The sequence below is a fragment of the Anoplophora glabripennis genome, unplaced genomic scaffold (assembly GCF_000390285.2).
Source record: "Anoplophora glabripennis isolate ALB-LARVAE unplaced genomic scaffold, Agla_2.0 scaffold139, whole genome shotgun sequence".
Classification (NCBI taxonomy): domain Eukaryota; kingdom Metazoa; phylum Arthropoda; class Insecta; order Coleoptera; family Cerambycidae; genus Anoplophora; species Anoplophora glabripennis.
In genome coordinates this window covers 787,652-813,923 of record NW_019417300.1, presented here as the reverse complement: position 1 = coordinate 813,923, position 26,272 = coordinate 787,652, and the positions used below count along the sequence as shown (strand labels likewise).

The following is a 26,272-nucleotide window of genomic DNA, read 5'->3' as shown; positions in this document are numbered from 1 at the left end:
CAATGTTATTTATTGGTTTATGTAATCGTCATCTAAAAATCACCCGTCTTCACTTGTGAATCATATTAGATAAAAAATTATTCAATTTTGTACAGGGTGAGCCAATTTCGATAGGAGTTTCTTGTATTTTTCAAGATGTACAGAACATTTAAATGATGGAAACTCCACCTCGATGTCTTGACTCCTTTGAAACAAACAGGACATTTTTAATTTTTTATTTATTTTTTTTGAGATGTGAAATAAGTTATTTACATGTGAAAATTTTTGTAAAGTGGCTTTTTTAATCAGTTTTCTGCATAGAACCAGAACTAATAATTTCAACAAAAATATTAAAAAAAATATACATTTTTAAGAAATGAACACCACCACTTTCTTCGTGGTTGAAAGAAGTTACAGCCCATACGATATTTGTCGAGATAGAATTCCAAGAAGGCCCCTGCGTCACTTTCTTGGAATTAACCGCATTTAATACTCGAGGTAGAAACACACTGGCGTCGTAGCGTTCACCGTAGCAGCTTGCTGTGTTTTGCAGTTACGAAAGTTTGTTTCTTCATAAGTGTATCGTCCTGTGTATTTTCAGTGTATTTCTTATTAAAATAAATCGATGGAGGTGAAAAATAAAAGAAAGGCATAACAGAACTTTATGGGTTTATTTCATTTCTTAAATTTCTATCTCAACAAATATTGTACAGACTGTATCTTATTAAGTCGCTCGCATATTAGTTTTTGCATCGATGCATCAGATACACCCATGGCACTTAAGGCCAGTGATATAGAATTGGTACAAATCTAAGAGCATTCTATGACATTTGTTCAACAGTAGAATAACTATTCAGAGAATAACCAACAAAAAGATGAGATAGTACGTCTAACACATATTTAATGAGAATACACTGATAAATGCCAGAATGCGAAAGAAATATAAGCACAAATGATCATTAAAAATTGTTTTATACATTCGCTGTAAAAAATAGTTAATACAGTGCCTTTGATGATTTGTTTATAATGAACAATGACAAACCGTTACGTCTACGCTCGAGATAATGCGATCGCTGATTGGTTGAATAAAATCTTGTGAAAAATTACGCCCAATCACCACCCGATGAAACAGAATGTTGCATTTTAATGTAATCCCGACCTTATTGTTTTAATAATTTTTAAATTTACAGAAATTTAATTGCCAAAGTGACGGAAATAAAATTGTTCCAAATAAAATTTTAGATAACATGAGTATCGAGATGCACTTCAATTTTGATTGAACTTTGTTTTTTTTTTTGGAAATTCGAAAAAAGATGAAACAAACAGAGCAAATTGCTCCTTGAAACGTGATTAGAAGTAAAATAAACTGTAAGATATTAAAAGTAATAAATTAAGTAACCATTTAAGAAAAATGTAACATACCTAGGTGTGAATACGCTCTCAGCAATTGTTCAGCCTCCTTCCGTCCCTCCGGAAGACGTCCATGGAACCACTTTTCACTAAAGTGCAGCTCTTCGTTCGGAACATTAGACTTGGGCCTCTGAAACGATCCACTGTCTTCCTCGTCCTCCGACCTATCAGACCCCTGATCCGGTCTGTAGCTATTCGTGTAAAATAATTTGTTCTGTGTAAGTACGAAGAAGTGCGGCTCCCAATCTTTATCGACGAGATCTTCCAGATACATTATACCATTTTTTACCGAACTCCTGATGTCGATGTCGGACGTCTCATTTTTTATAAATTGAGCGCTTTCTTCCTGGCCTTCGGGCAACTTTTTATGTTTCAGTATGATCTTGTGGCGCAGATTATAAGGAGACGGAAGCTTCGTTTCACCTTCTACCGGGGGAACCACCAACATTTCTCCAAATACTTCCTAATATATTTCAATATAAATACAAAGCACGTAAATTGACGGACAGAAATCATTCATACAGGTGAGTGTCATCCCGGGAACTGAGACGTAACGAAAACATGGAATTGTTTTACTGTTCGCAACAATTAAAGACTGATTGAAAGCTAAATGAGGGCCGCATCTAAGGTAACATGAATGAACTTTGTAATTTTAAAATTGTAACCATTTAAAATGTAACTCTCGATGTCAGTTTACAATAAGTATCGTTCATGTCCCAATGACTAATGGTATTGGTCTGAACAAATCGGTTATTCATACTAATTTTACGCCGAGGGATATAGATTCCTTTTATTACTGAAAACATTTGTATTTTCGTGAAAATGATGAACAAATGGACAGGACCAGTCAGAGTTGCAGGATATAAAAAATAATGGATTTAATACTTTCCAGTTTCCAAAAAATACTGATATGAGGTAAAGATCTTGATATTGAGGACTCTATGACATTTTAAAGACCCCACTTACACCTACGAGCCCCAGGCTCATAATAGTTCGGCCGGCCAACATTTTTAATTAAATTAATAATAATAACAATAATAATAATAATAATAATAATAATAATAATAATAATAATATTTATTACCCAATACTAAAAAAATCAACAATTTTCACAAGTGTATACATCATCTAGCTCCGTGTCAGTTCCAACACGACACAAAGATACACACATTCAAAACAGAACAGAATACAAAATTTTGTTACTAAAATACTTCAAACACATATTTCTTTAACATACTTTTAAATTTAATATGATTATCACAATTCTTTATTATATCTGGTAATGCATTAAACATGTTCAACCCCCTATATAAAATTGTTCTATTCAACAACCCAGTTCTTGCAGTTCTAATAAAAAAATCTCCATGTTTCCTTGTGTTGTACGAATGAATTTCACTCACATATTGAATACTTGAATAAATTACAAATTCTACCAAAATGATGAAAGATTTCCTTAAAACTACCTCACTTGTAATAAAGTATAGACTATCAATTTACTAAATTTAATCACTTTTGACAAAATTCAAATTGAGGAAATCAATAGTTAACAAAAATGCAATCCAACCAATGGGTCATTATAGTTTGGCCACTTATCATATCTGCCATGAAACTGATATACTCCATCAAAACAAAACACATACTGAATAATTCAACAAAATATCTGTCATTATTAGTTTTACCCACATTTTGCTTCAGATTTAATGTAGTGCCTCACGGTAAAGCTCTAAGTAAAGATTTACGAGTTTCTATTATAAAAGCCCATGCGAAAGGTATTTCGGCCTGCCGAATATCAGTTTCTCATTCAATTCCGTCTTCTACAGTGCAGTATATTATTAATTTATACAGAAGAACCGGCGGAGTCGACCAAAAAGTCAAAACAGGCCGACCATCTACAATTACAGAAGCAAATAAAAGAGCTTTACGCAGAATAGTAAAAACAAATCGGCGGTCCAATACTAAAGAAATAACTGCACTATGGAGGGACAGTATAGTAAAGCCTATTTCAATGTCCACAATGAAAAGAACTATTCGAAAAATAGTATTCAAGTTTTACAAGGTAACTTTTTATCTTTTTTTTTCTTGTTTAAATTCTTGTCTATTTTTTATTTTTTTCCAATAGGCAAAAGAAAAACCTCTATTAACAAAACTGCAGAGGAGAAACAGGTTAAAATGGGCACGAGAACATAAAAATTGGACAAATCAACAATGGCACAGCGTAATTTGGAGCGATGAGTCAAAATTTGACGTTTGTGTAGGTGACACACGAAAACGGGTTTTGCGTACACCTTCAGAGGCCTATCATAACGTTTAGTCAAAAAAGTAAAGTTTCCAGCATCTGTTATGGTCTGGGGTTGCATGTCCGGTTGCTCCCAACGTGTTGGGAGCAGAACGCGAGTTGAGAACCGTTGTTGTAGCGGCGTGTTAAACGAATGATCATGATGAACAAAAGGGTGGGCGTTCCTCAATCGTGACTGATGAGATACTGAACAAGATCGAAGAAACGTTTTGTGGCAACCGTCGATTGACTTTGGACAAGAAAATTGCGAGGTGGGTACCACGGGAATTTATCAAGCATTTCGAACTGGAAGTTGAGTAATTCCTTGGTCATATTGTGACTAGAGACGAAACATGGGTGGCCCACCATCAGCAAAATAATTTAAAACCGCTGTTTCGGACCGAAAAATCTTTCTTTGCGACTGTAAAGGTATTCCCTTCATTGACTTTTCGCCCCAGGGGGAAAGAATCAATGCTGCGCGGTACCGTGAAACAAAGGGAGTGTGCTTGCATGTCCAACACCAAAAAACAAATTTCTGGATTAATTCGGTTGGAATATCATCCCGCTCACAGACCTGACCTGATTTTCATCTCTTCTTTTCTCTGAAAGTGTTTATGGGTGGAAATAGATTTCCGCTATGTAAATTTTTCATAAATTAACAACTGTAACGATTTTAAAAAAATTGAGTACTCTTACTTCGTAAATATATGCCTCGTACTTAATAAAAAGCATTTACATCACATTAACTTGTATAAATTAAAAAATAAAAAAAATACCTGCATAGCAATTGCCATTTTCCTTTGCTGTGGAAGAGAGCAGTATTGTTCTATAGACAAAATGACCGGATAATCTGAAGTTACAAAAGCATTCTCCTTGATAGTTTTTATAACGTCCATGAATTTTATTTTAGTCGTCAAAGTGTGGCCGTGGTATATAAAAGGCATACCGTCCGGGCCGTCCCAGCAATCAAGCTCAATACATCTACAACCCATTCTCAAACATCTGGCATACGCTTCCACAGATGATTCGCTTGAGAATTGGTCTCCAGTTAGGTAACTGAAATAAATTATCATTATGTTCGAATTGCTATATAAAACAAATTTATCATACATTTTTTCCTTAGTATGTTGACATTTAATTTGGTACATTTAGTACTATCTCATCTAGATTATAAAGCTCTAAAATACTTGAATGGCCTTTATGTGAAGGAAAATTGAATTGAACATTTTCATTTTTGTTTTTTCAAACTAAATATCATCAACTTAACCCTTTCACTGTTCCAGATGAGTTTATTCGCTAAAAATTTATTGGATTCAAACTGCTCCAGACGAATTAATTCGCTTGAATAGTTAAATTGGATAAGCCTGCTCAAACCGTATATATATTCGCAACCATGCACATTAGAGACTCGGTTGTTGCAATTGGTATAGGGAATTTTTGCAGGCGGACATAACGATTGTACCAATTTAAGACAATATAATGTAAAAGTATAAGTAGCCTAATTGCTCCAGACGAGTATACTCGCACACGGAAAACTTTCGCGCACGGCACAGTAGCTACGTTCAGATGTATTGTGCAGCAAAAGGGTTAAAGACGATAAAAAAATCTACAAAAAGATTCACTGAAGTTGATAATATCAATTGTTTCCGAGAAAAAACTTATTTAATGTTTAGGATCACCTTTAAAAATGGTTGAAATTTTATGAAATACTATCTATTAAACTCTTAAATAAAAAATGTGGTTGAAAAATATAGTACCAATCGAAAAAGTTCGAAGATGAGGAACTGGAAGCATTACTCGACCAAAATTCATGTCAAATGCAAGATGAATTTACTGAATCGTTGAATATTGATCGCACAACTGTTTCCAAATATTTACATGTACTAGGGATGATTCAAAAGCAAGGAAATTAGGTGCCATATGATTAAATGCAAAAAGACAGGGTTTTTTGCATCACATCGTCACTGGCGATCAATAATGGATACTTAAGCTTTGATAAGTGTAGAAAATCATGAAACAAGCCTTGAATTTACAAAGAAATCCCTCAAAATTAGTTCACGGTCCTATAAGTTAATAACATTCAACAAATAAATTATGGTTAAATCGACTTACGTGTTATGAGAAGATGAAATCCAATAATGCGATAATGGTTTTGACATGTCCTGATACACCTTATCTTTGGAAGCCTCCCAGAGGTCATTCTGTTTGGAAAACAGAAAATCAAGGAATTCGGGAATTGTAAAATAAGGCTCTTGAATTTCTCTGTCATGATCCCTTAAGAAATCGCATATAAATTGAGACACTGCCCTGTCATCATTTCCTAATATGTCGTTTTGTTCACCTGTTAGAAAACTTTCGACTTCTTGTAAACTCACCGTTTTCAAATTAGACGAATATTGTAGGATTTTATCAAACACTTCAGCAGGGTTCTAAAAAAAATAATATTTCAGAAATGTAAATTGTGACACAACAAAGCAACTGTACAAAAACCTACAGTGTGCGGACTTACGTTTTCATCTGCTATCATTTTTTGATAAAGTATCGTGAAATCGTCAAAACCAATTTCCCCTCTTTTTCTGGTATCGACTTCATTAAAAATTTCCCTCAATTTGTTGGTAGGAATTTTATAGTTTATTCTTGAAAGGAAACATTTTATATCTTTCAGATTTATCCTGAAATAAATAAAATGGGTACTGCTTCAAAGGAATATAATATTTACACTTTACGTTTCTCTTGGACTCTCCATAGCGTAAAATTCCCGTCTTAGCCATGCTTGAACTTGAAGTGGGTACGGTGCATTTATTGTGTCCTTAACTAAGTATCTCAGTCCTCTTATCCACAGGTCACATTCAACTTCTGACAGAGCTAAAGCGAAATAAAGTAGTGAAGCAATAACGGCGACGATCATATCAAATAGCATAAATAAGACACTTCAATTATTTCTTATTTACCAAAAGTCTCTTTGGGAAGCAAAATAAAATTACCTGCTACACTCAAAACTCTCAACTTAAATTCAGAGCCATAAAACACAACAAAACACTTTGAATTTTCTATTTTTCTTGCATCATCAGGCCATTTCTCAAAGTCTTTTGAATTTTTCCCTAATCTAATTTCTTTAATTTCAGCCCAGTCCACAGCACCGTCATAGGTTGGTTTGGTCACGGTTGCTGGACGAGTCCATATAATTTGTCTTGTTTCACGTCTAATAGCTAAAGTTTTACGTTCAGCCTTTTTTCTCCAAGAAAATTTTGTGACCAGAGTTCCTCTTTCTAACTGACTTATAATTTGTTCCATTTCTGGTATATAACCAAAACAAGAAGATGAAAACATTCCATTAAATAAATTGAACATTGCGTTAACCTGTAAAAAAAATAAATAAAAAGTTCTACCATTTTTTTCAGTTTCGTATATATTAAGCATTTTGATGTAACAGAAATTAGTTTAACCTCATTGGGATGTTATATCTCATGTTCCTTTTATAGTTCATTTTATTAAAATCGCCATATAGGTAACACAAATATAATGGAATATTAAGATTTTGAAAATATGAAGATATTTTTAAAGAGTAAAACACTTATATTGATTATTTTAAAAAATTAATCTACATAAGAATATCATTAAAAATAAATATACTTACCTAGAAAACTTACACTGTAACAATTTAAAAAAATATAGTTTACTTATATAGTAAAACTGATATGCATACATTTAATTTTTTTATATTTTTTGGATTCCTTGTGTGGCATTTTAAAATTAAACATTAATAAATGGTGATTCAAATAAAATCAGTTTTTTATTGCTAGTTATATTTACCAAAACATTAAAATTATAACCACTCACAAATTTAAAGGTAAAGTAACATTTACATTTACACAAGAAATAAATATTTATAGAAGGAAATCTAAATATTTTCTGAAAATATATATTTAAATTCAAATATATCAAGCACAATTAAGAACACTGGTATCAGAAAATAGTTATAACTGTTGATATATACATTTGTAGTTTCCGTTCTCCTATTCATTTATTACAAAAATTATGGGATTATTTTTGCTGCACTTGTTTCTATGAATGATGTACGCAATAATACTATTTTTTACTATATTAAAGAATATAAAACCTTAACAATAACTGTCCAATTATGTATTTAAATAACTGTATTTAATACTTTCTTCCATATTTTGCAAAGTAGAGCAGTATCTAATGATTATCTGTTAGTAAAATCAGTGATAGTTTACAGCACTCATCTATTGTAATATATTCCTATTACATTAACATTAATAGAAGTTCCTACTCAAGTCCAGATCATATCTAGGTATAACTTATCAGAAATGTAATTAAACAGGCCATAAGTAAGCATAATTTTTATGGGATCTCTAAAAATTCACACAAACCGCTTAGACATTGAGCTGGTACAAAGATATGTAAAATAAAAACAAAACAAATTATTTCCAGAACTAGAAAGCATATTTTGTATGAAATATAAAAATTCCAAAAGAAAATATGACCATATGATAAGAAAGATCACAATATGAATAACTATATAAATTTTAATATAACTAAACATATCTTTAGGAAATTAAAACACTATGGAGAAAATTTTCAAATACTGCTCTTTTGAAAATAAATAATGATAATGATGCCGTAATAATAATCGTATTTCATTTAAAATCAATGTCAGGTTAACAAAAAAATACTTACAAGTAAAAAGTTAACTCGGAAGCTTCAGTTCATACCACATTTTTATTTATTTTGTCGTTACTGTGACTACATGGTAGTAAATAGGATATATTAAACATACTTATGAAGGCATTTTTCTGTAATTAACCAATTTTTAAACCAATTTAACAAATATTTCCCTAATAAAACAATCTTTCATATTTGACAACTGACAACATCACAGAACATAAAACAACAGAGTTGCAGCCTGCAGCACAGAATACTTTGTACGGGAGCAAGTAGAAAACATTAGGCTTATTCGATTCATAACAACACTCAGAGTACGTAACAAATTTATGGTACGGTCATTGGTTTTATAAGACCTATGCCTATAATTTAATGTACAGAAACTAATTATTTACTATAGCAACTCCAGTACGCATCTCAGGTTATTCTTGTGCGACTAAACTTGTACATGTCACATAACATTCGAATGAATTATTGACAATATTGTTCGGTCTATATATTTCCACTTCATTGCATCGCTTTTTGTTTGTCACCCTCTGATAAGGTTACTAAATACTGTAAAATTAATTAGAATTATTTATTTGGTAAAACGAAATAAACTAATTTATATTCATTTTAACTGTAATGTACAATAGTCAGTATTTTAATTTTATAATTTAAAAAATGAATGAGATATAAAAAAATCTTACCCAGATCTAACTTAATCTTATAGAAACAGGTAAGTAAAACTATAGATCGTTTTACTTACCTGTTAAGTTACGATAGGTCAGGTTGCGTCTATATTTTAATGTATATAATTAAAACTACCTATACATTTTTTAATTTAATTTAAAAAAGACTTAACTTGACCTAATCTAATTTTGTTAGATAAATAAATTTCCATTTAAATTTAGGTTGGATCAGGTTATATGTATATATTTTTCGTTTTGTTTCATTCCCTAAACTCGGTAAATATGATAATAAATTGCATTCCTGAGGATATGCATTACGAAACTATGAAAATGAATTGAATTTCTTCTTCCCTGGGGCGAGCTTCCGGGAACCCTGGGCAGATTGCTATCGGGAAATTATGATAACAGTTAATAATATGAAAAATAAGGAGGAATGTACTTACTCATGCAGTCTCGAATTTATTCAAGGTGAGATGGCTATTGGACTGTAGCACGAAGTTCCATACTGAAGACTACTGGCACTGGCCCTACTTTAAGACATCGGGATACTTGCAGTTTCAATGATATGACACCATCCCCGGGGTTTACACAGACGAGCCGGCGAAGCAAGAAGAGCGCCAGAAGAAAGGACCCTAGCCGGCGGGGCCCAGACAGGACCAAAGGAGGTCCTACAAAGCGCCTACACTGGCCGCATTTGCGGTAGGGGTAGACGACGGATGGGGCCCACCTACGAAGGCTGTCCAGGCCTACACGAGATGAGGCAGGATAAAGAGGGATAATCTCCCTCGATCCCAAATCATTGAGGCCAATTTCTAGCCATGGAATAATAGCGCGCAATGATGTGTGTTAACAATGATAGGCAATAGAAAATTAGTTACTTCACGCATCAAGAAAAACATATACCTACACTAGAACCTTTCTAGGTAGTAAAAAATTTGACCTTGGGGTGAAGAGGGGTTTTAGTTACAGGATAGTAGGAGTAAACGGTCGACATACACGCATGCGCACTGAGACAAATACCGGTTTATTCCAGAAAATTTTAAGTGCGACCTCCCTTACACTAAGTGAGTCTTAAATAAGTTCCTATAAATAAGATAGCAGAGCAACTCACTTATTAAGACAGATAGACAATTGATTAAAATATAATTCTAAGTGAGATCTTATATATGTATAAGGACAAGACAATTTTTTGTTGCGGTAGCAATTTCGTTTCAACAAAACGCATTTACTTATGGCAACATGACTTTTTTCGTCTTTGCAAATATTTTACTAACATTAGCTAAAATACCCTAGCACTTCTACGATTTCGTCAAGTGTATGACAGGCTTAACACGATCTACATACAATAGATATTTAGTATTTATTTATTAATATTTACAATGAAGACAGGTTTAAAGGACTTTTTTCTTTAATTTAAATAACTAAATACGTACAGTTAATCTAAAGCACTTACACTAATTGTTGTTAAATGTCGTGATTACTTGTATGTAACTTTATTCTACATATACTTTAGTAATCTAATATATTAACCATTAGAATTGATTGTAATGTTAATATGTACAAGAAGTGAGGCAAGTCCCAAATATTCACTATAAGCATTTTTTAAACAAACACTTCTATAACCTGTACGAAGGCAAGTAACCTGTAATAAAAAATATATCTGTTAATTTATCAACCATTAAACTTCACAAATAATATACCAACATAAAAATTGCCAAATTTTAATAATGCCACAAATTAATAGAAGATTAAAGTTTAAAGAAAAGGAAAAAAGTGTGACTTGTTTGATATTGTAAATATAAGATAGAATTATTACTTTTTCTTAAGTTCATATTACAGCATATGTACTTAAGGGCGCCGTATTCTTTAAATAGTGTTTTCCACAAAGATAAATAATTTCAAACATTTAATACTGAATAATCTGAAGCTTATCAAATAATAGGAATGTTTTGTTATGCCATCTGAGTATTTTCAAAGACGCCGCAGGTTTTTTAGTCGTCCAAATTTTATTTAATTTCAAGTGGAAATCTAGATTTTTGGAAAAACACATTTTAAAACTTTGACACTGTAACTAAGGAACGAAGCGAAATCGGACCCATGTTGATATGAAAAAATAATCTTGTTTTTGGGTTAGGAATCTGCCCCTGAGCGTTGGCCTATGTTTTCTGAAACACCCTGTATAAATTCGAAGCATTGAGTCGAATATTTACAAATTATTATACATATAACTGGAATGGTCAATCTATGTATAACTTTCATAGAATAATAAATCCTGAGCCTGCTACAATTTTTTCATGGGTAAAAATTAGTTGTAATTTTAAAATTCGAAATGTTACAAATGTTCGGTCGGGAGCACTGGGCGCAGGAGTCGTTCGGTTGGAACTATTTTTATGTCGCTGTGTAGGTTAGACCTTCTGCGTCGAATGGAATTGGTCTGGACATTCCACGTTTACAGGGGTTGCAACGAGGAGGAAATGGTGGACATCTACATTTTGACTACTTTTCATAAGGCTCTGTCGATGTTTAACTGTATTATAAGTGAACTTGAGTGTGAAAACTAAGACACATGGGGCAGGGGATAAATTTTTGTGTAGGAGTGGAATATCAGTATGGTTTTCAATGGCAAAAAGGGAAAATGTTGATACGTCGATAAAAATGCGCAAACTATTCCTGAAACATTCATTTCAGTTGTTGCAATCCTGTTATCTACTGAACTAGCTGAAAAAGGGATTTCTTATTATTTATTTTAATAGATAAAACACCTAAAATCTAGAAATTGCATCATAAATATAATACAATTTCGAAAATAGTGAATGACATCTAATATGGTATTAATTGGAATGCTATTAAAAAACTGAAAAATATATGAGTTTATAAGCAAACATTGAACATCTTCATGTATTGTACTTTCATTTTTTGTAGTGTACTCAAAACAACACATACGAGTATTTCAGCGCTAAAAAGATGTAGAAGAAAAGGTACTTACTGGATAGGTAGCTTGGCCTATAAAATTGGGTTCACCAAAAACGTCGTCTTGAACGAGGAATCGCAATAATGCGAAATGGGGATTGGCTACTTCAAATATAGAGGCTTTGTCATTCCACTTTGGATTGAATCCATTGTCGTATATTCGGGTCGTAGTCAGTTTTATTCCCGAATCAAAAGGTGAGCCGATAATTTCGACTTCCACAAAAGGACTGGTAATTTTTCTTTTACATCTGTATAAATGTCTACCTGCTATTATCCTTATGGAAATGACGTAAGGTTCTACATCGATTAGGGTTTCTTTTTCAAAGGGATCAAAGCCTTCTCTAAACATAAATTCTGGCTTAAGTAAGTAACCACACATCCCGTTATTCCGAAACTTGGCCTGGTTCAGCTGCATTGGTTTGTCGCCTGTTTGGAAATTTAATGCTACCATTTGTGACCCACAGTTCCACATGTTTATAGGATTGTAATTTGAAGAAGCAACCCTTTGCGCTTTGGGATAGACTCTAGAGAACTGGACTTGGTGGTATTTCAAGAAAAATTCTCTTTCCTGTTGACACATAATCCTTTCGGCTTTGTGTTCTGGAAAGGAAGACATCTGACAGAATGTAAAACCTTGTTGTTTGGCCTTTTCTAAATTGAAGTTGACCGATCTGCAATAGATTATGAGGTCCGACATTTCTTTTGCTATCTTTTTTGTCCTTTCCAGTTCCCTGTGTTCATTTTCCAACTGGCTTGTTTTCTCAATCACCTGTTTGATGCTTGAGTACCATTCTTGTGCCTTGTTAATTCAATTCATTATGTAATTAAAACTGAACTAATAATATTTTTTACACACATACGTAGAGTGGAATTCTACTCTCACTACAGAGATATCAGGAATCACTTATATATAATTTAAAAAATTATATAAGGTTAATAAGTGAAGTAAATTGTAATAAGATTTTCGCTGGAACATGATGGTATTGTATTTTCTGTCAGATTAGATTGCAACAAGCTTGAGTTCCGTTTAAACAAAAAATAACTCATCACACCTGTTATTTCTGTAGGGAGAAACTTGATCGACTCGGTATAAAACTTACCAGAATTTCTAATTTCACTGCACATTTAAAAACGATACATGCTTTGTTTGTAAGAATCCTTATATTCCACTCCATATCAAGGCACTCGGGATTGCGTTTTATGTCAACAACAGCTCCTTTCAAGTCCAAACATCCTTCGAACATAGATTCATTTGACTGTAAAATAATAATATTACATTTTCATAATTGTAAAACTTATGGGATCCACTAAACGCAAGTAATTACAAATTTTACTTACGTTTTCATCAATTTTGGTTCCTGGATCGACATGTGAAGAGTGTTGTTCCTAAAAAGAACCAATTTCTATTTCTTTATTTAAAAACTTATATGTCTATAGAACATCTCGATGAATAGTAAATTATACATATTTACATTGAAACTGTACTTACTGTATTCATTTTCCTAACCATTTCTTCACTTACCGCATAGGTAAGTTTGATATTGTCATATAATGAGTGGTTTTTGTAAAAGTTTATGAGGTCTGTCAGACTCTCAAATTCGTCATTACCTGCTATATATCTGAGACCATTCTGTTTAATTCTACAGTGTCTTACTTTTCCGTCACCTCTGAAATATAAGTACGTGATATACGTTAATGGAAAATTAAAAAAAATTAACACGAATAAGTTTCCGTCTTAGATACCTCCACCACGTTACGCACTGATTATCTTGAAAACGGTAAGTTTACACCGTACACCGTATACATTTAATAAACGCTACCTAATATTAACTAAGAAAATCGAAAGTGCAATAATAAACAGGGTGTTCCATTTAAAATAACAAAATTATGTAGCGCTCACGCGAAATGGAACACCCTGTAAAGCTAAAATTATTTTCTTTACGTGGCCCACATGATTCTAAACTACTTTTATTAAAACATTTTTTTTATAAATTTTACAGTCACAGAGTTACAGAAGAATCCTTCTTAGATGGAACGCCCTGTATATTAAAATATAAGGCATTCCCTAAGACTAGGTATTGAAATAATATAGAATAAATAAATATGCTTCGAAAATACGCACCTAAAAGTTATCGCATAACAATTATTAGGATCATTCTCACTGGCGCGAACCAAAAACGCACCTTCAACTTCAATTCTCTTCAATATTTCTTCGGCTTGACTTTTGCTTATGTTCTGGTGGTACCACTCGTTAGTCTCACATAAATTTTGTTGTGGCACAGGTTCATGTAGTACAATGGTGAAACCTGGAGTAATTAAAGGCGAAGTTCGATAATGTGTTATTAGATGGTAAAGACTATTGTAGCATTCGGATGCAACTAAATAATATTGTTTTTTCTGCTCATCTTCCTTGCAATATATTTGCAAATGTTTCACTTGACCATTATACCAAAGAGAGAGAGAGTAACCTTCAGTATTCCTAGAGCTCTGTCTAACTAAGAAGGTACCGTCACCTACAACAATTTTAAGATATCACAATATAGTATGAATGCCATATTTGTTTTGGTACACATAAATACATTTAGAAACATATTGCTCTGAAACTAAATGCTAAGTTACAGTCTGGTACCTATTTGTTGAGATAGAATGCGAAAAAAGAATAAGCCAGTCGTTTATCTATTTTCACCTATTTTCTATCACTTTGCTGGTCCAATTTATATTTTGCCTCATGCGCACGTACGCAATAGAGAGAAAGTACATCACTTTTGCAAATCGCTTTGGGAAACACGGCTTCTATCGTCCATGAAGTGATATAAACAACATTGACAATAGACTTCCTTGTATAGAATCGATGGGTTGTGCCAGATCTTTCTCATTTTCTTTGTCCTGAGATATTATACTGATGGCTTATTCAATACTTCTGTTAGTATATCCATTTTCTCCGAGAATTGAGGTTATGTAGCACTTTGGCAAGTGCACTGGCTCATAGGCGTATTTTAAGCAATAAGGTATGAGATGCTACTAGATTGGATGATATCCAGACTCAGTATTCATGCCAGTATGTTTATCCGTGTCCTATTTACATACGCTAGCTTTCATTGAACTAGGGGTCATCTGGTTTCTTCTTGACGATGATATCTAGAGATGGAAGAGTACCATTTCCCTCTGTCTCGTTGTGTTCCATTATTGTGATCCATGATTGTGATTGTCAGTATATACTGGGAAAGCACCTTCAATGAAGGCTTATCGCAAGACACAAGAATTATAATAGATTTGGCCAAAGGGTGCACCAGATGGACATTCCCTTCAACTAAGTGTAGGGGCCGTTCTGGGTCCATAACTTTCGCCAGCCCTAGCAAAACTTACATGGAAATCTTCGACACGAAGGCTATCAATTATACAACTAGTAAAAAGTGTTGGTTCGGATAGTATGTGTTAACGATACAGTTATTATATGGCTCCATGGGTATAACAACATAGAATGATGTTTGTACTATATTAATGGAGTAGAACGCAGGAAATTACATCTACAGAAAACCAACTCATCAAGGAAAACAGGAATATCTGGAATATTTATGTTGATACCAGATACCCTAGATGTACTGATAAGATGGGTTGTCTCTTAAGATTACACAATAATAATACCCTCCTCAAGATTTAAGGGAAGATGCCTTTCCAAGATGAACTACAATAGTGATCAGTAGTGAAGTGTCACCTAAAGAGTTACAACGGAGAGATGTCTGCAATGGTGCAATATATGATGTACTACCATTTAACAGACTCTAGTAAGACTTTGGACAGAGAAGTCTCAGGAGCGTTATGTCTCTCGCAACGCCAAAAAAGCTATACTGACGGCGTGATAGGCAGCAGAATTGTTCAAGTAGCAAACCAATCTATGTTTGTCTCAATCATTTATAAAGTGCGACATAGAGTATAATCAAAAAGAACATAAAATACTCGTCTAGGATGAAACGTGAGGAGTCCGTTACTTGCATGTTTATTATTTTTTTTATTGAAAAAATAAAAGACGTAACTGAGTGTTACATCTAGTGGTTACTATTAAGGTTGCAAATGGCTAAGACGTTAAAGCGGACAACAATGGCAATAAGTCCTATAACTGTAGGTGCTATGACAGCATGACCAGTGAGCCACTATGCTTATAAAAACAAACTTTTAGTGTGAATATTGCTAGTGTCAGTCAACGCTAGCGAGGACATACAGCCCGTAGAGTATTTGTTTTCTACAATATTCACTATGTGCTTTTCTAACTTTTCTTTAATGAAACGGCGACGTTTATCACTTAATATTAACTTGTGTAGGGAAAACGACACTTCAACGTCTAAACTATAAATAAAACTTTACATATGTTTTCCGAAGTGGTGTATCTTGGATTTTTTCCAACACTCTTTGCATTTTTTCTTTTATCGTACTACTAACTGGGAATATATTATAGGCATCGTATATATTTTTTTGTACATCATCCATTTTATCATATTGTTCATTTAGGGAAAGTCCATGTGGTTCCAATTTACGGAATTATGGAGCTTGGGGTTCTCTAGTTTGCTTGAAAGAAAGGCGTCTGTAAGTTCATAGAAGTATACAGAGTCTTCAGTGCTGGAAGAGGCATGGCTCTTCAGATGTCTTATCAAATTAGTTTTGTAACAAGGATTTATAATGCGTTCACACACAGTACAAAATAGGTAATTTCCTTTAATATGTAGGTATGTCCCTGTAACTTTCGGGATCACTGTCAAATCACATTTGAAATAATTCCCGTCTATTTTTTTCTATTTTGGCATTTTACTTCACTTGTCCCCCCAACTAATAGTTATTGTTAATGTAAAATATGTTACTATTTATAAATAGTCATTACCTAGGTATGAGTATTTCTTTAACAACTTTTCAGCTTTTCTTCCCTTTCCTTTTAAATGCTTATGAAACCACATTTGGCTAAGGTGCAGTTCCCTTTCGGGAACATCGCTCTTGAGCTTTTGAAACGAATCATCCTCTTCATCTTCTGACATAACGAACCCCTGATCCATTTTGTAATCTTTAGTATAAAATAATTTGTTTTGCGTAAGCAGAAAGAAGTGCGGCTCCCACTCATTATTCTCAGGATTTTCCAAATACATAATACCACTTTTCACTGAAGTTAACATGTCATTATCAGAGATTTCATTTTTAACAGACACATCTTCTTGTCCTTCGGGCAGTTTTTTATTTTTCAGTATGATTTTGTTGCGTAACGCATAAGGCGAGGGAAGCTCTGTTAAACTTTCTGCCGGAGGAACTGCCAACATGTCGCCAAATATTTCCTGAAATATTGTATTTAAAGTTTCTTTCTAAACTTAAATGATGAACTGCTGAATATATATTTTTATGTTATAACTATCGTTAATAGAATTGTTTACCTGCATTGCTAATGCCATTTTTCTTTGTTGAGGGAGTGAACAATATTGCTCTATGGACAAAATAACTGGATAATCTGAAGTTACAAAGGCATGATCTTTTATGACTTTTATGACATCTACGAATTTTATTTTAGATGTTAGGGTGTACCCATGAAATATGCAAGGCATTCCGTCCGGGCCATCCCAGCAGTCAAGCTCTATACACCTACAGCCCATTCTTAAACATCTAGCATAAGCTTCCACAGATGACATACTGTTGACTTGATTACCAGTTAAATAGCTAAAATAGAGTTTATTTAAAATCATCAAATAACGTAAACAAATAAGATAATATGAGAGTTAAATTGTAATTAATAACTCACGTGTTATGCGAAGACGAAATCCAATAATGGGACAAGGGTTTTGACATATCTTGATAAACTTTGTCTTTTGTTGGGTTCCAAATTTCATTTTCTCTAGAAAATAAGAAATCTAGGAATTCTGGAATTGTAAAATAGGGTTCTTGAATTTCTCTTAGTGGGTCCCTTAAGAAATTACATATTAATTGAGATACAGCTCTGTCGTCATTTCCCAATTCATCGTCTTGTTCACTTGATAAGAAACTTTCAACTTCTTGTAGTGTTAGTATCTTTACATCGGACGAATACAGTAAGATTCTGTCAAAAAATTCTGCAGGGTTCTAAAAAATATATTCACAGTTATATAATAAAGTTGGTGTACTTTTCAGGAACAACGAAAAAAAAAGTTTCAGATAGAAGTTGTAGGATATCAAGAAACCAAGGCGACCTTGGATTTGATCTTCTCCACAATTTGTCATTCAAAATTCTACAAATTTTTGCTTAAAGTTGACCTTGGTTCGTCCTTGAATCTTAAGGTCAAAGTCAAATCCAAGGCCGCCAGCATATTTCCTATGTGATATCATATTACTGCTATCTCAAACTGTTTTTGATAGAGCTCAGTTCTGAAAAGTTTTCATTACTGCTAGAATGAAAAGAGTGACCGCAAAAACAGCATATTTTTAGCCTATTTTTTCACCCTTGCCAGAGACAAAAAAAAATCCTAAAAATATTCTGCATATGTCAAATTATTATTGGTAATGAAAAATCAAGATGCGCATATTTTTTAGTTTTTTGAAAAATGTCGAATATCACCCCTAATTAGGGCTTGATATGATGACGTAAAACTGAAATATATGAATAATATTAATAAGAATAAAAGCAATTCTCATTATATTTTTTTTATAAAATAAAATCTTACAAATAGGAAATAATTTATTTTCATGATTAATGAGGGCGTGATATAGTTGTAAGTCCACCCTTAAATTAGCAAAAGGGCTTAAATCATCCCCTAAATACGGAAAAAATCAAAAATTACTTGAAAAATCTAGGAAAAAGTACTAGGATATTCTAAATTATTAGCAATTCAAGTCGTGTACTTCTTACTAGTATCTATAAGAAAACCACCCCTGTAACGAAGGGGTGAACTACCCCCGAACGTGATAACATACGAAAATATCATAGCGATATATAAAAACTGTCGAATATTTTATAATAGACCTTACTTTTCTGATCAGAAAGATTGAGCTGACTTGACCTAATTATTCCAAATTTTTTTTTATTAAAATCAACCCTCATTGGGGGTGAAATCATCCCCTAACTATAAAAAAATAAAAAAATATTTGAAAAATCTTGATTTTTCAAGTAATTTTATATTTTTCCGTATTTAGGGGATGATTTAAGCCCCTTCGCGACAACTATATTACGCCCTCATTAATCATGAAAATAGATTATGTCCTATTTGTAGGATTTTATTTTATAGAAAAAATACACTTAGAATTGCTTTTATTCTTACTGATATTATTCATACATTTCAGTTTTGCGTCATCATATCAACCCCTAATTAGAGGTGGTTTTCGACATTTTTCGAAAAACTAAAAAATATGCTCATCTTGATTTTTCATTACCAATAATTTGACATTAGCAGAATATTTTTAGGATTTTTTTTAAGGTCTCTGGTAAGGATGAGAAAATAGGCTAACTCTTTATAGTTCATTCACTTACGTCTTCATTTGTTATCATTTGATAAAGAACTGCGAAATCATCAAAACCAATTTCTCCTCTTTCTCTGGTATCAACTTCATTAAAAATCTCTCTTAATTTATTGTTAGTAATTTTACAGTTAATTCTCGAAAGAAAAAATTTTATGTCTTTTAGACCTATCCTAAAATAAAGAATTATACGTATGACTATTATTTCAAAGAATACAGAAAATGTGTTTTACTTTTCGTTTTGACTTTCCACAGCATTAAACTCTTTTCTCAACCATGCTTGAACTTGAAGTAGGTATGGCGCATTTATCGTATCTTTGACTAAATACCTTAGACCTCTTATCCACTGGTCGCAATCAGCTTCTGAGGTAGCTAGAGTAAAAGAATGTTATATACAGGGTGTCCCACATAAGAACCGACACTGGGCATGTGCATGTAGGTGTGTCCAAAATATTGTAATTTAACCAAATTTCGGAGAAAATTAATATATCTGCAACATTTTACCGCAGAAGAATCAAATTTGGTATATGATTTAAGTTTGTTACTGGTCATCTTCGACTATGATTTAAAGTTAATTGAAGCAATACAAGGTGTTCATTGGGGATGACTCACCCCTAAAATTGCACCGAACTTTTTTTCATTGACCGAATTGAAAAATAATAATATTAAATCACAGCAGTATTTAATTTTAAAAATTTTTACTCTTGTACTCTTGTTAAATTTTAAAAAAACTTTATGGCTTTCAAGAAAAACTGTATTAACTGAAACAAGATTTTAACAGTTTTTATTATAGCTGTTTTACATTGACAATTTATTCATCAATAAATTGACGAAGTTCTTCATCAATTAATTCACGAATTTATTGATAAACAGTGTGGTTTTATAGCTGTTTTACATTGACAATTTATTGATCAATTAATTGATTAAGTTGTTTCATCAAGAAATTGGTCAAGTGTAATGCACCAAATCTGCTGTCAAATAACTTCATGAATTTATTCATCAAGTTCTTGACAAATTAGAGCATGTTAAGATTAGATATAAGATCCACTTCTTATTTGTGGAAGGGCGAAAAGGGCGGTGAGTATTAGACGCCTTCACTATAGCCATCTTTCTCTATCGCACGGATTTCTATGACTTACTTTATCGCTCTCACGTAACGGCTGATGAACCATGGGGACTTTCCGACCCTGTATGTGTCAGAACGGTACCGCTGTTGTATCACTACAATTATGAGTGGAAAGGTGACATTTTTTAAATTTATTTGCTTCTTTGATTCATTGGTAGAACTGATTCATACGTCAAAAAACTTGACAAAGTCTGTCGTGAATTAATTCATGAGGAACTTCGTTAATTTATTCATAAATAAATTGTCAATGTAAAACAGCTATTAGAAAATAATAGAAAAGCCAGTAGTAGGCAATGAATTTATCTTTCAAACTTGTCAGATAGTAATAAATAGTATATTATTCAACGAGCGTATAATGATGGGTATTATTCACGAGGTGAAGTTTACGGCCACGAGCCGCAGGCGAGTGGCCTAAATCACCGAGTGAATAATACCCATTATACGGGAGTAGAATACTATACTTTATCCACGACTACTAAATATTTTTGTTGAAGTTTTTTTTGAAATGTTTCGAAAAACATGGCATGTTAAGAAACAGATATACGACTCGCACAAATGAAGTCGCTGATGGCTCAGTGTAGATGCTCTTTCCCTTCCAGCCGCGGGTCCCGGGTTCGAATCTGGTCTAGGAAAATTCACTTTTTGATTTTTTTTTTTATATGTACAGCACTGAATTGAAAATATTTAGTGGTTTACACGATAAAATTTTAAAAACGGATTGTTTGTAGCAGAACAATATAATATTATAGCTAAATTAAGGAAGCATCTGACAGTAGTGATTAATGACTCATTAATCACTGCCGTGATTAATGGGTATTATTAAGGTCGAGCAAACAGACGTATAATGGGTACATTACACAATAGTCGTGGATAAATTATTTTATTTCAACAATTGCCTCTGATTGTTGTTGAAAAAATAACAATTATTATTTTTATTATTTATTTGTGTTTTTTACTTAATACAGTATTCGCTTATTTAAAAACTACCTAGGTACTTCTAGTTTTCTTTTTGTAGAATTAGGAGAGAAGTGAAGTTAGTTTGGCCAATTGTCAAATTTGAAAGATAAAGCCTACTACTGACTTTTTTATTATTTTCCAATGAACACTGTTAAAATCTTGTGTCAGTTAATACGGTTTTTCTTGAAAACTATAAAGTTTTTTAAAATTCAACAAGAGTAAAAAAAATTTAAATTAAATTCTGCTGTGAATTAATATTACTATTTTTCAATTCGGTCAATGAAGAAAAAGTTCGGTACAATTTTAGAGGTGAGTCATCCCCAATGAGCACCTTCTAGTGCTTCAATTAATTTTAAATCATCGTCAAAGAAGACCAGTAATAAACCTAAATCATTTACCAAATTTGGTTCTTCTACGGCAAAGTGTTGCAGAGATATTAATTTTTTTCGAAATTTAGAGCCCCACTTTGGGGGCTACTAACTCCTCAAAATGCAACTTTGTATATAGGTAAGTATGGTTAAATTACAATATTTTGTATAAGAACCAAAAATAAATATTCTTCTAAATGCAAGATTTGTGGTTTCAGTATTACCTGCAATGTTTAAAACTCTCAAGTTAAATTCAGATCCATAAAATACAACAAAACATTGCGAATTTTCAAAATCTTTCGCATCCTCAGACCACTTCTCAAAAACTTGAGACAGTTTTCCTAGCCTAATTTCTTTGATTTCGTCCCAATCCACAGCGCCGTCATAAATTGGTTTATCAACAGTTACAGAACGCGTCCATATAATTTGTCTAGTATCGCGTCTAATCGCTAAAATTTTATGTTCTGCCCTTTTTCTCCAAGAAAATTTAACTACTAATGTTCCCCTTTCCAAGTGATTGATAATCTTCTCCATTTCTGGTATATAACCAGAAGAAGGCGAAGACATTCCATTGAATAAACCAAACATTCTATTAACCTGAAAGAAATTAAATAATTTTATCTGCTCCCACTATAGTAAATAGACTATTAATTCATTGTTTTTAAGGAGGTAGGTGGATTTTACCATAGAAGTGGAAGTAGCTATGAACAACGGGAGGTAAGTGATGTCACTTACCTCTTCAGGGAAAAAAGCGATTTTGAGTTATAAATTTTATGAACAAATAAATAGAAATATTTCATGAACAGCATTTTATTAAGTATGAAGCATTTTATTAATTATTATGATTTACAGTAATTGTACAGTAATTATATTTAGTAACATTTATAAAATCTGGAAATTAATTCCCTCGTGTTTACTAATTGTCATCATGTCTCTTGATTGCTAATACATCAACTCCTGTATTAGCCAGTAACGTTGCCGATGTTCTTCGGAATGAATGGCCTGTATGTTTCAGGATGTCCTAGTTTCAAAAACTGTGCAATCTTATTAGGAATCATAGAAAGGGTATTCTTGCCGACTGGTTGGTTCTAACATTTACCTGCTTGATAGCGCATAAAAAATCGTGAAATTTCAGTTTTAATTTCCAATCTAATCTTGATATATTTCTTGCGAATTTCTAGATGAGAAACAGAACCCAGACGAAAATCAATAATTGTAAACATACGTGACATATCATTTTTAGAATCTGGAATTTTAACTACAATAATGTCATCGAAATTTTTGAAATTGACGTTGTACAAAGTTTGCAGAACGGCATGCTCCTGCAATGCCTAAGACCGTCACTACCTTCATTAGCAAATATGTGTCATTGGGTGCCCGAACGAGAAAATCGTTCTCTTGTAAAAACGTTTGACTTTTTAGGTGTATAGCCGTCATTCTTACGTTTCAAAAATGCTTAGGTATTTTGATATATTCACATTCTCCTCTTTGAAAATAGTTGACTTAATCATTGAGTATTCACTACATAAACTCGCCAGTGCTTTAAAGTTCTTGTCTTCTCCATGAAATATGCTAACACTGACATTTCAGAAACACCAGTATTTTTGTTCTGGCATCATTCTTTCGAATTTCAATATGCTCGCAAAATTGCAACTTTTATATAGCTTTGTTTATAGACACCTTAGAAACGACAAAATCCAAACAACGAATGAGACTTTGCAAGATTTCGAATAATGTCAAAATGAATCGATTAAAAAATGTCAAAAAATAAAACCTAATCTTTTATTTCTTGAACCATAAAGAACTATGGGAGCAGATAAAATGTTATACACCATACACGACGCAGCAGTTAAGTCGCTCCGCTCGGGCGCAAAATCGTCCTCGACTGGTAAATAATAATTACCTCCTTTAGGCTAATAACTATAAAATAGACTATGGCGACTAAGATCTAGAAATTATTTAATATGGGTAAAAGACTAACAAAGAGATTGGTAAGAATATAAAACGATAAAAGGTGTATACAACTATTTAATTGTACATTATTTAACATTAACTATTAATTTGTATAAATATGGATATTCTTTTACTATGTAAAAGGGATGTGAGAAAGTCAATATATAAACAATTTGAAGTTAAATGTAATCAAAACTCATTGGATTTTCGAGACTCTATAAACTGCAGCAAAATGTGTGTTAATTTTCTCCCAACAACTCATTGGCATTAGAAGATTCGAAAAAGCACATATAAATGGATATTACTACTGTTTTTTATGTTTTACATAAGATGGATATCGGCCAAGAATTGGCTTTTGTGAAGATCTGGCTAGTATTTATATTTGCGTTGACATTTATTAAGAAAAACATTTTGTACCCCTACTTTGATAACTTATTTTTCATGAAATAAGAATTTCCGTTTCGTTTTATTTTAACTTTTAGCATCATGTATAGACCGAACTTATAGGAACTTTGACTTCATCTCAATAAGTACAGCATTCAAAAGTGATCTACCGATAATTTGTTTTGTCATGTGAATACCGTCAAAAAGTGTTTCGAATCACATTGTGAAACTTTCTCAAAATCAGTGTGTTCTATAGAAAAAAGAGGAGTACGTTTTATCTATGTAATTTACCCTGCTGTTTCAGAAAATGCCTTACTTTTCGAAATTTTCGGTAGGGTAGAAGTAGGTACTTATAAAAAAAGATAATAATAACCCTTTGGTGAATCCGCTTAGAACAGCCTGTATCTCGAAACGAAACGTTTCTGATTGTATGATCATACTATCCCTTTTTGTTATTTTTTTCACAAGTGGCAAAATATCCAAATAAACGAAGAGAGATCATTATCGATATTTGTTTTAAACTAAGTAACAGAGATCAATAAATTAAGAAAAAGGTACTTACTATGAAGGTAAATTTGAACTGTGAACTACATGTAATTTAATTTCACAATTACAGATGACGTGTATAAATAGCATAATATGTTATACTTAAACACACTGTTCTATAACCAACACATTTTACAAGTTATTGTAACAAATTTTCCCTATTCGCTCATAATTCGGTGATAGAGTACCAAAATCACAATATCAAAACTTAACTACAGGCAAATAAAAAAAGACATCTCATTTGGGTAATGAAATTTCCTGACGTAGTGATATTTTTTATCAACTCTGATATTGCGGCGAAGAACTATCTGGGGATGTGGGAATATTGAGACAGGATTGGCTTCGACCAAAGTGATGATAACGAACAGTATTGGACTCACAATATTTATTCTCATTCCATTTTCTTATTTTATTCTGTAGTTTGATTGAAATAATTTATTTGTTGCTACTTATATAAGTTTTTTAATGACATAATAACTTTTGGCACCAGTCAATGAACGCTAAACGCTATAAACTATTTGTGATGGTAAACAAAAACGTGAAGATAATATGTCTACATCTTAAATGAAAATTTTGTACAGGCATGTAAATAGTTTGACGATTCTTTTCGTTGACGTTACAATTTCTATTATCTTAAATTGTCTATCTGGAATGAAATTAAAAATTATCCAAATTAATTGAATAACCACATAAAATAATTACTGTTCAAAATGCCTGCGAAATTGTACCCGTTTTTATGAAGCCAAATTCATTAATACTACGTCGAAGAAATTATTTTAAACCTCTTCCGTTTCTGATTAATGCGGTATGTTTATGATTGATAAGTTAAGTTCTTACTCATTTATGTAAAATTATATTTATTCTCATTAACTTTTTATGGTTTCATTTTCGAAGTAAGACGGAAATACTTTTAAAGAAAGAAATTGGAGATCAAAACTTAGGACAATATTAACATGTGTTTTGTCTGAATTGCTTGTAATAAATACATAAAATACGGGCTGCCTAAATATGTGACGTCACACTAAAAGAGTCTATAGCGAAATAGCAATATTACGTCTGACTACAAGAAACTTGTAGTCAGACGACATTGTTAATCGAAATCTATAGTAGAGTCACAGTATTCCTAGTTTTAAAATTATTTATAGTAGAGTATATTTCGTTTGCAGTTCCTTTAAAACTTACGGGAGGTCTGAACTCCAAGCTGTGAATATAAATAACATCACTTGTAGTTATTTGTAGTGTGTAGCGTTTATTTTGTTTATAGTTCCTCGGAATCTAACGTAACCACAAACGATTTTTAAATCCATCGGCTGGAGTATAGTGGTTCTAGATTAGATTTCAAGGAACTACAAATGAAATATAACATATATTAACACCAAAAGTGATTTACTTTATATTTTTTTACACAAAGATGAAGAGAAAAATGCTCGGATAGATAAGAAATCTAAATTTGCATTTATAAATCATTTACTTGCACATTGAGCGAGCC

General features: G+C 32.5%; 2 protein-coding genes across 2 annotated transcripts in view; both read right to left on the bottom strand.

Moving 5' to 3' along the window:
* LOC108906363 (1-phosphatidylinositol 4,5-bisphosphate phosphodiesterase gamma-1) overlaps positions 1-8,552 on the bottom strand; it is a 30,789-nt gene extending 22,237 nt beyond the window's left edge. The window contains exons 1-7 of the mRNA XM_018709596.2: positions 8,366-8,552; positions 6,649-7,024; positions 6,391-6,529; positions 6,174-6,336; positions 5,777-6,093; positions 4,441-4,720; positions 1,402-1,852 (exon numbers count right to left, since the gene is read on the bottom strand). Coding sequence (XP_018565112.1) covers positions 1,402-1,852; positions 4,441-4,720; positions 5,777-6,093; positions 6,174-6,336; positions 6,391-6,529; positions 6,649-7,015 — 1,717 coding nt within the window. The 5' untranslated portion in view covers positions 7,016-7,024; positions 8,366-8,552. The remainder of the gene's footprint in view (positions 1-1,401; positions 1,853-4,440; positions 4,721-5,776; positions 6,094-6,173; positions 6,337-6,390; positions 6,530-6,648; positions 7,025-8,365) is intronic.
* Positions 8,553-10,349: 1,797 nt separating this feature from the next.
* Positions 10,350-25,033, bottom strand: LOC108906346 (1-phosphatidylinositol 4,5-bisphosphate phosphodiesterase gamma-1-like). The gene is made up of 13 exons (XM_018709579.1): positions 24,800-25,033; positions 22,125-22,497; positions 19,683-19,821; positions 19,463-19,622; positions 17,765-18,081; positions 17,403-17,682; positions 16,865-17,306; positions 14,114-14,504; positions 13,481-13,658; positions 13,330-13,377; positions 13,092-13,247; positions 12,008-12,790; positions 10,350-10,663 (listed from the first exon to the last, which is right to left on the bottom strand). The coding sequence occupies exons 2-13, from the start codon at positions 22,486-22,488 to the stop codon at positions 10,547-10,549; spliced, it is 3,375 nt and encodes a 1,124-aa protein (XP_018565095.1). The 5' UTR covers positions 22,489-22,497; positions 24,800-25,033; the 3' UTR covers positions 10,350-10,546.
* Between the last annotated feature and the right edge of the window lie 1,239 nt (positions 25,034-26,272).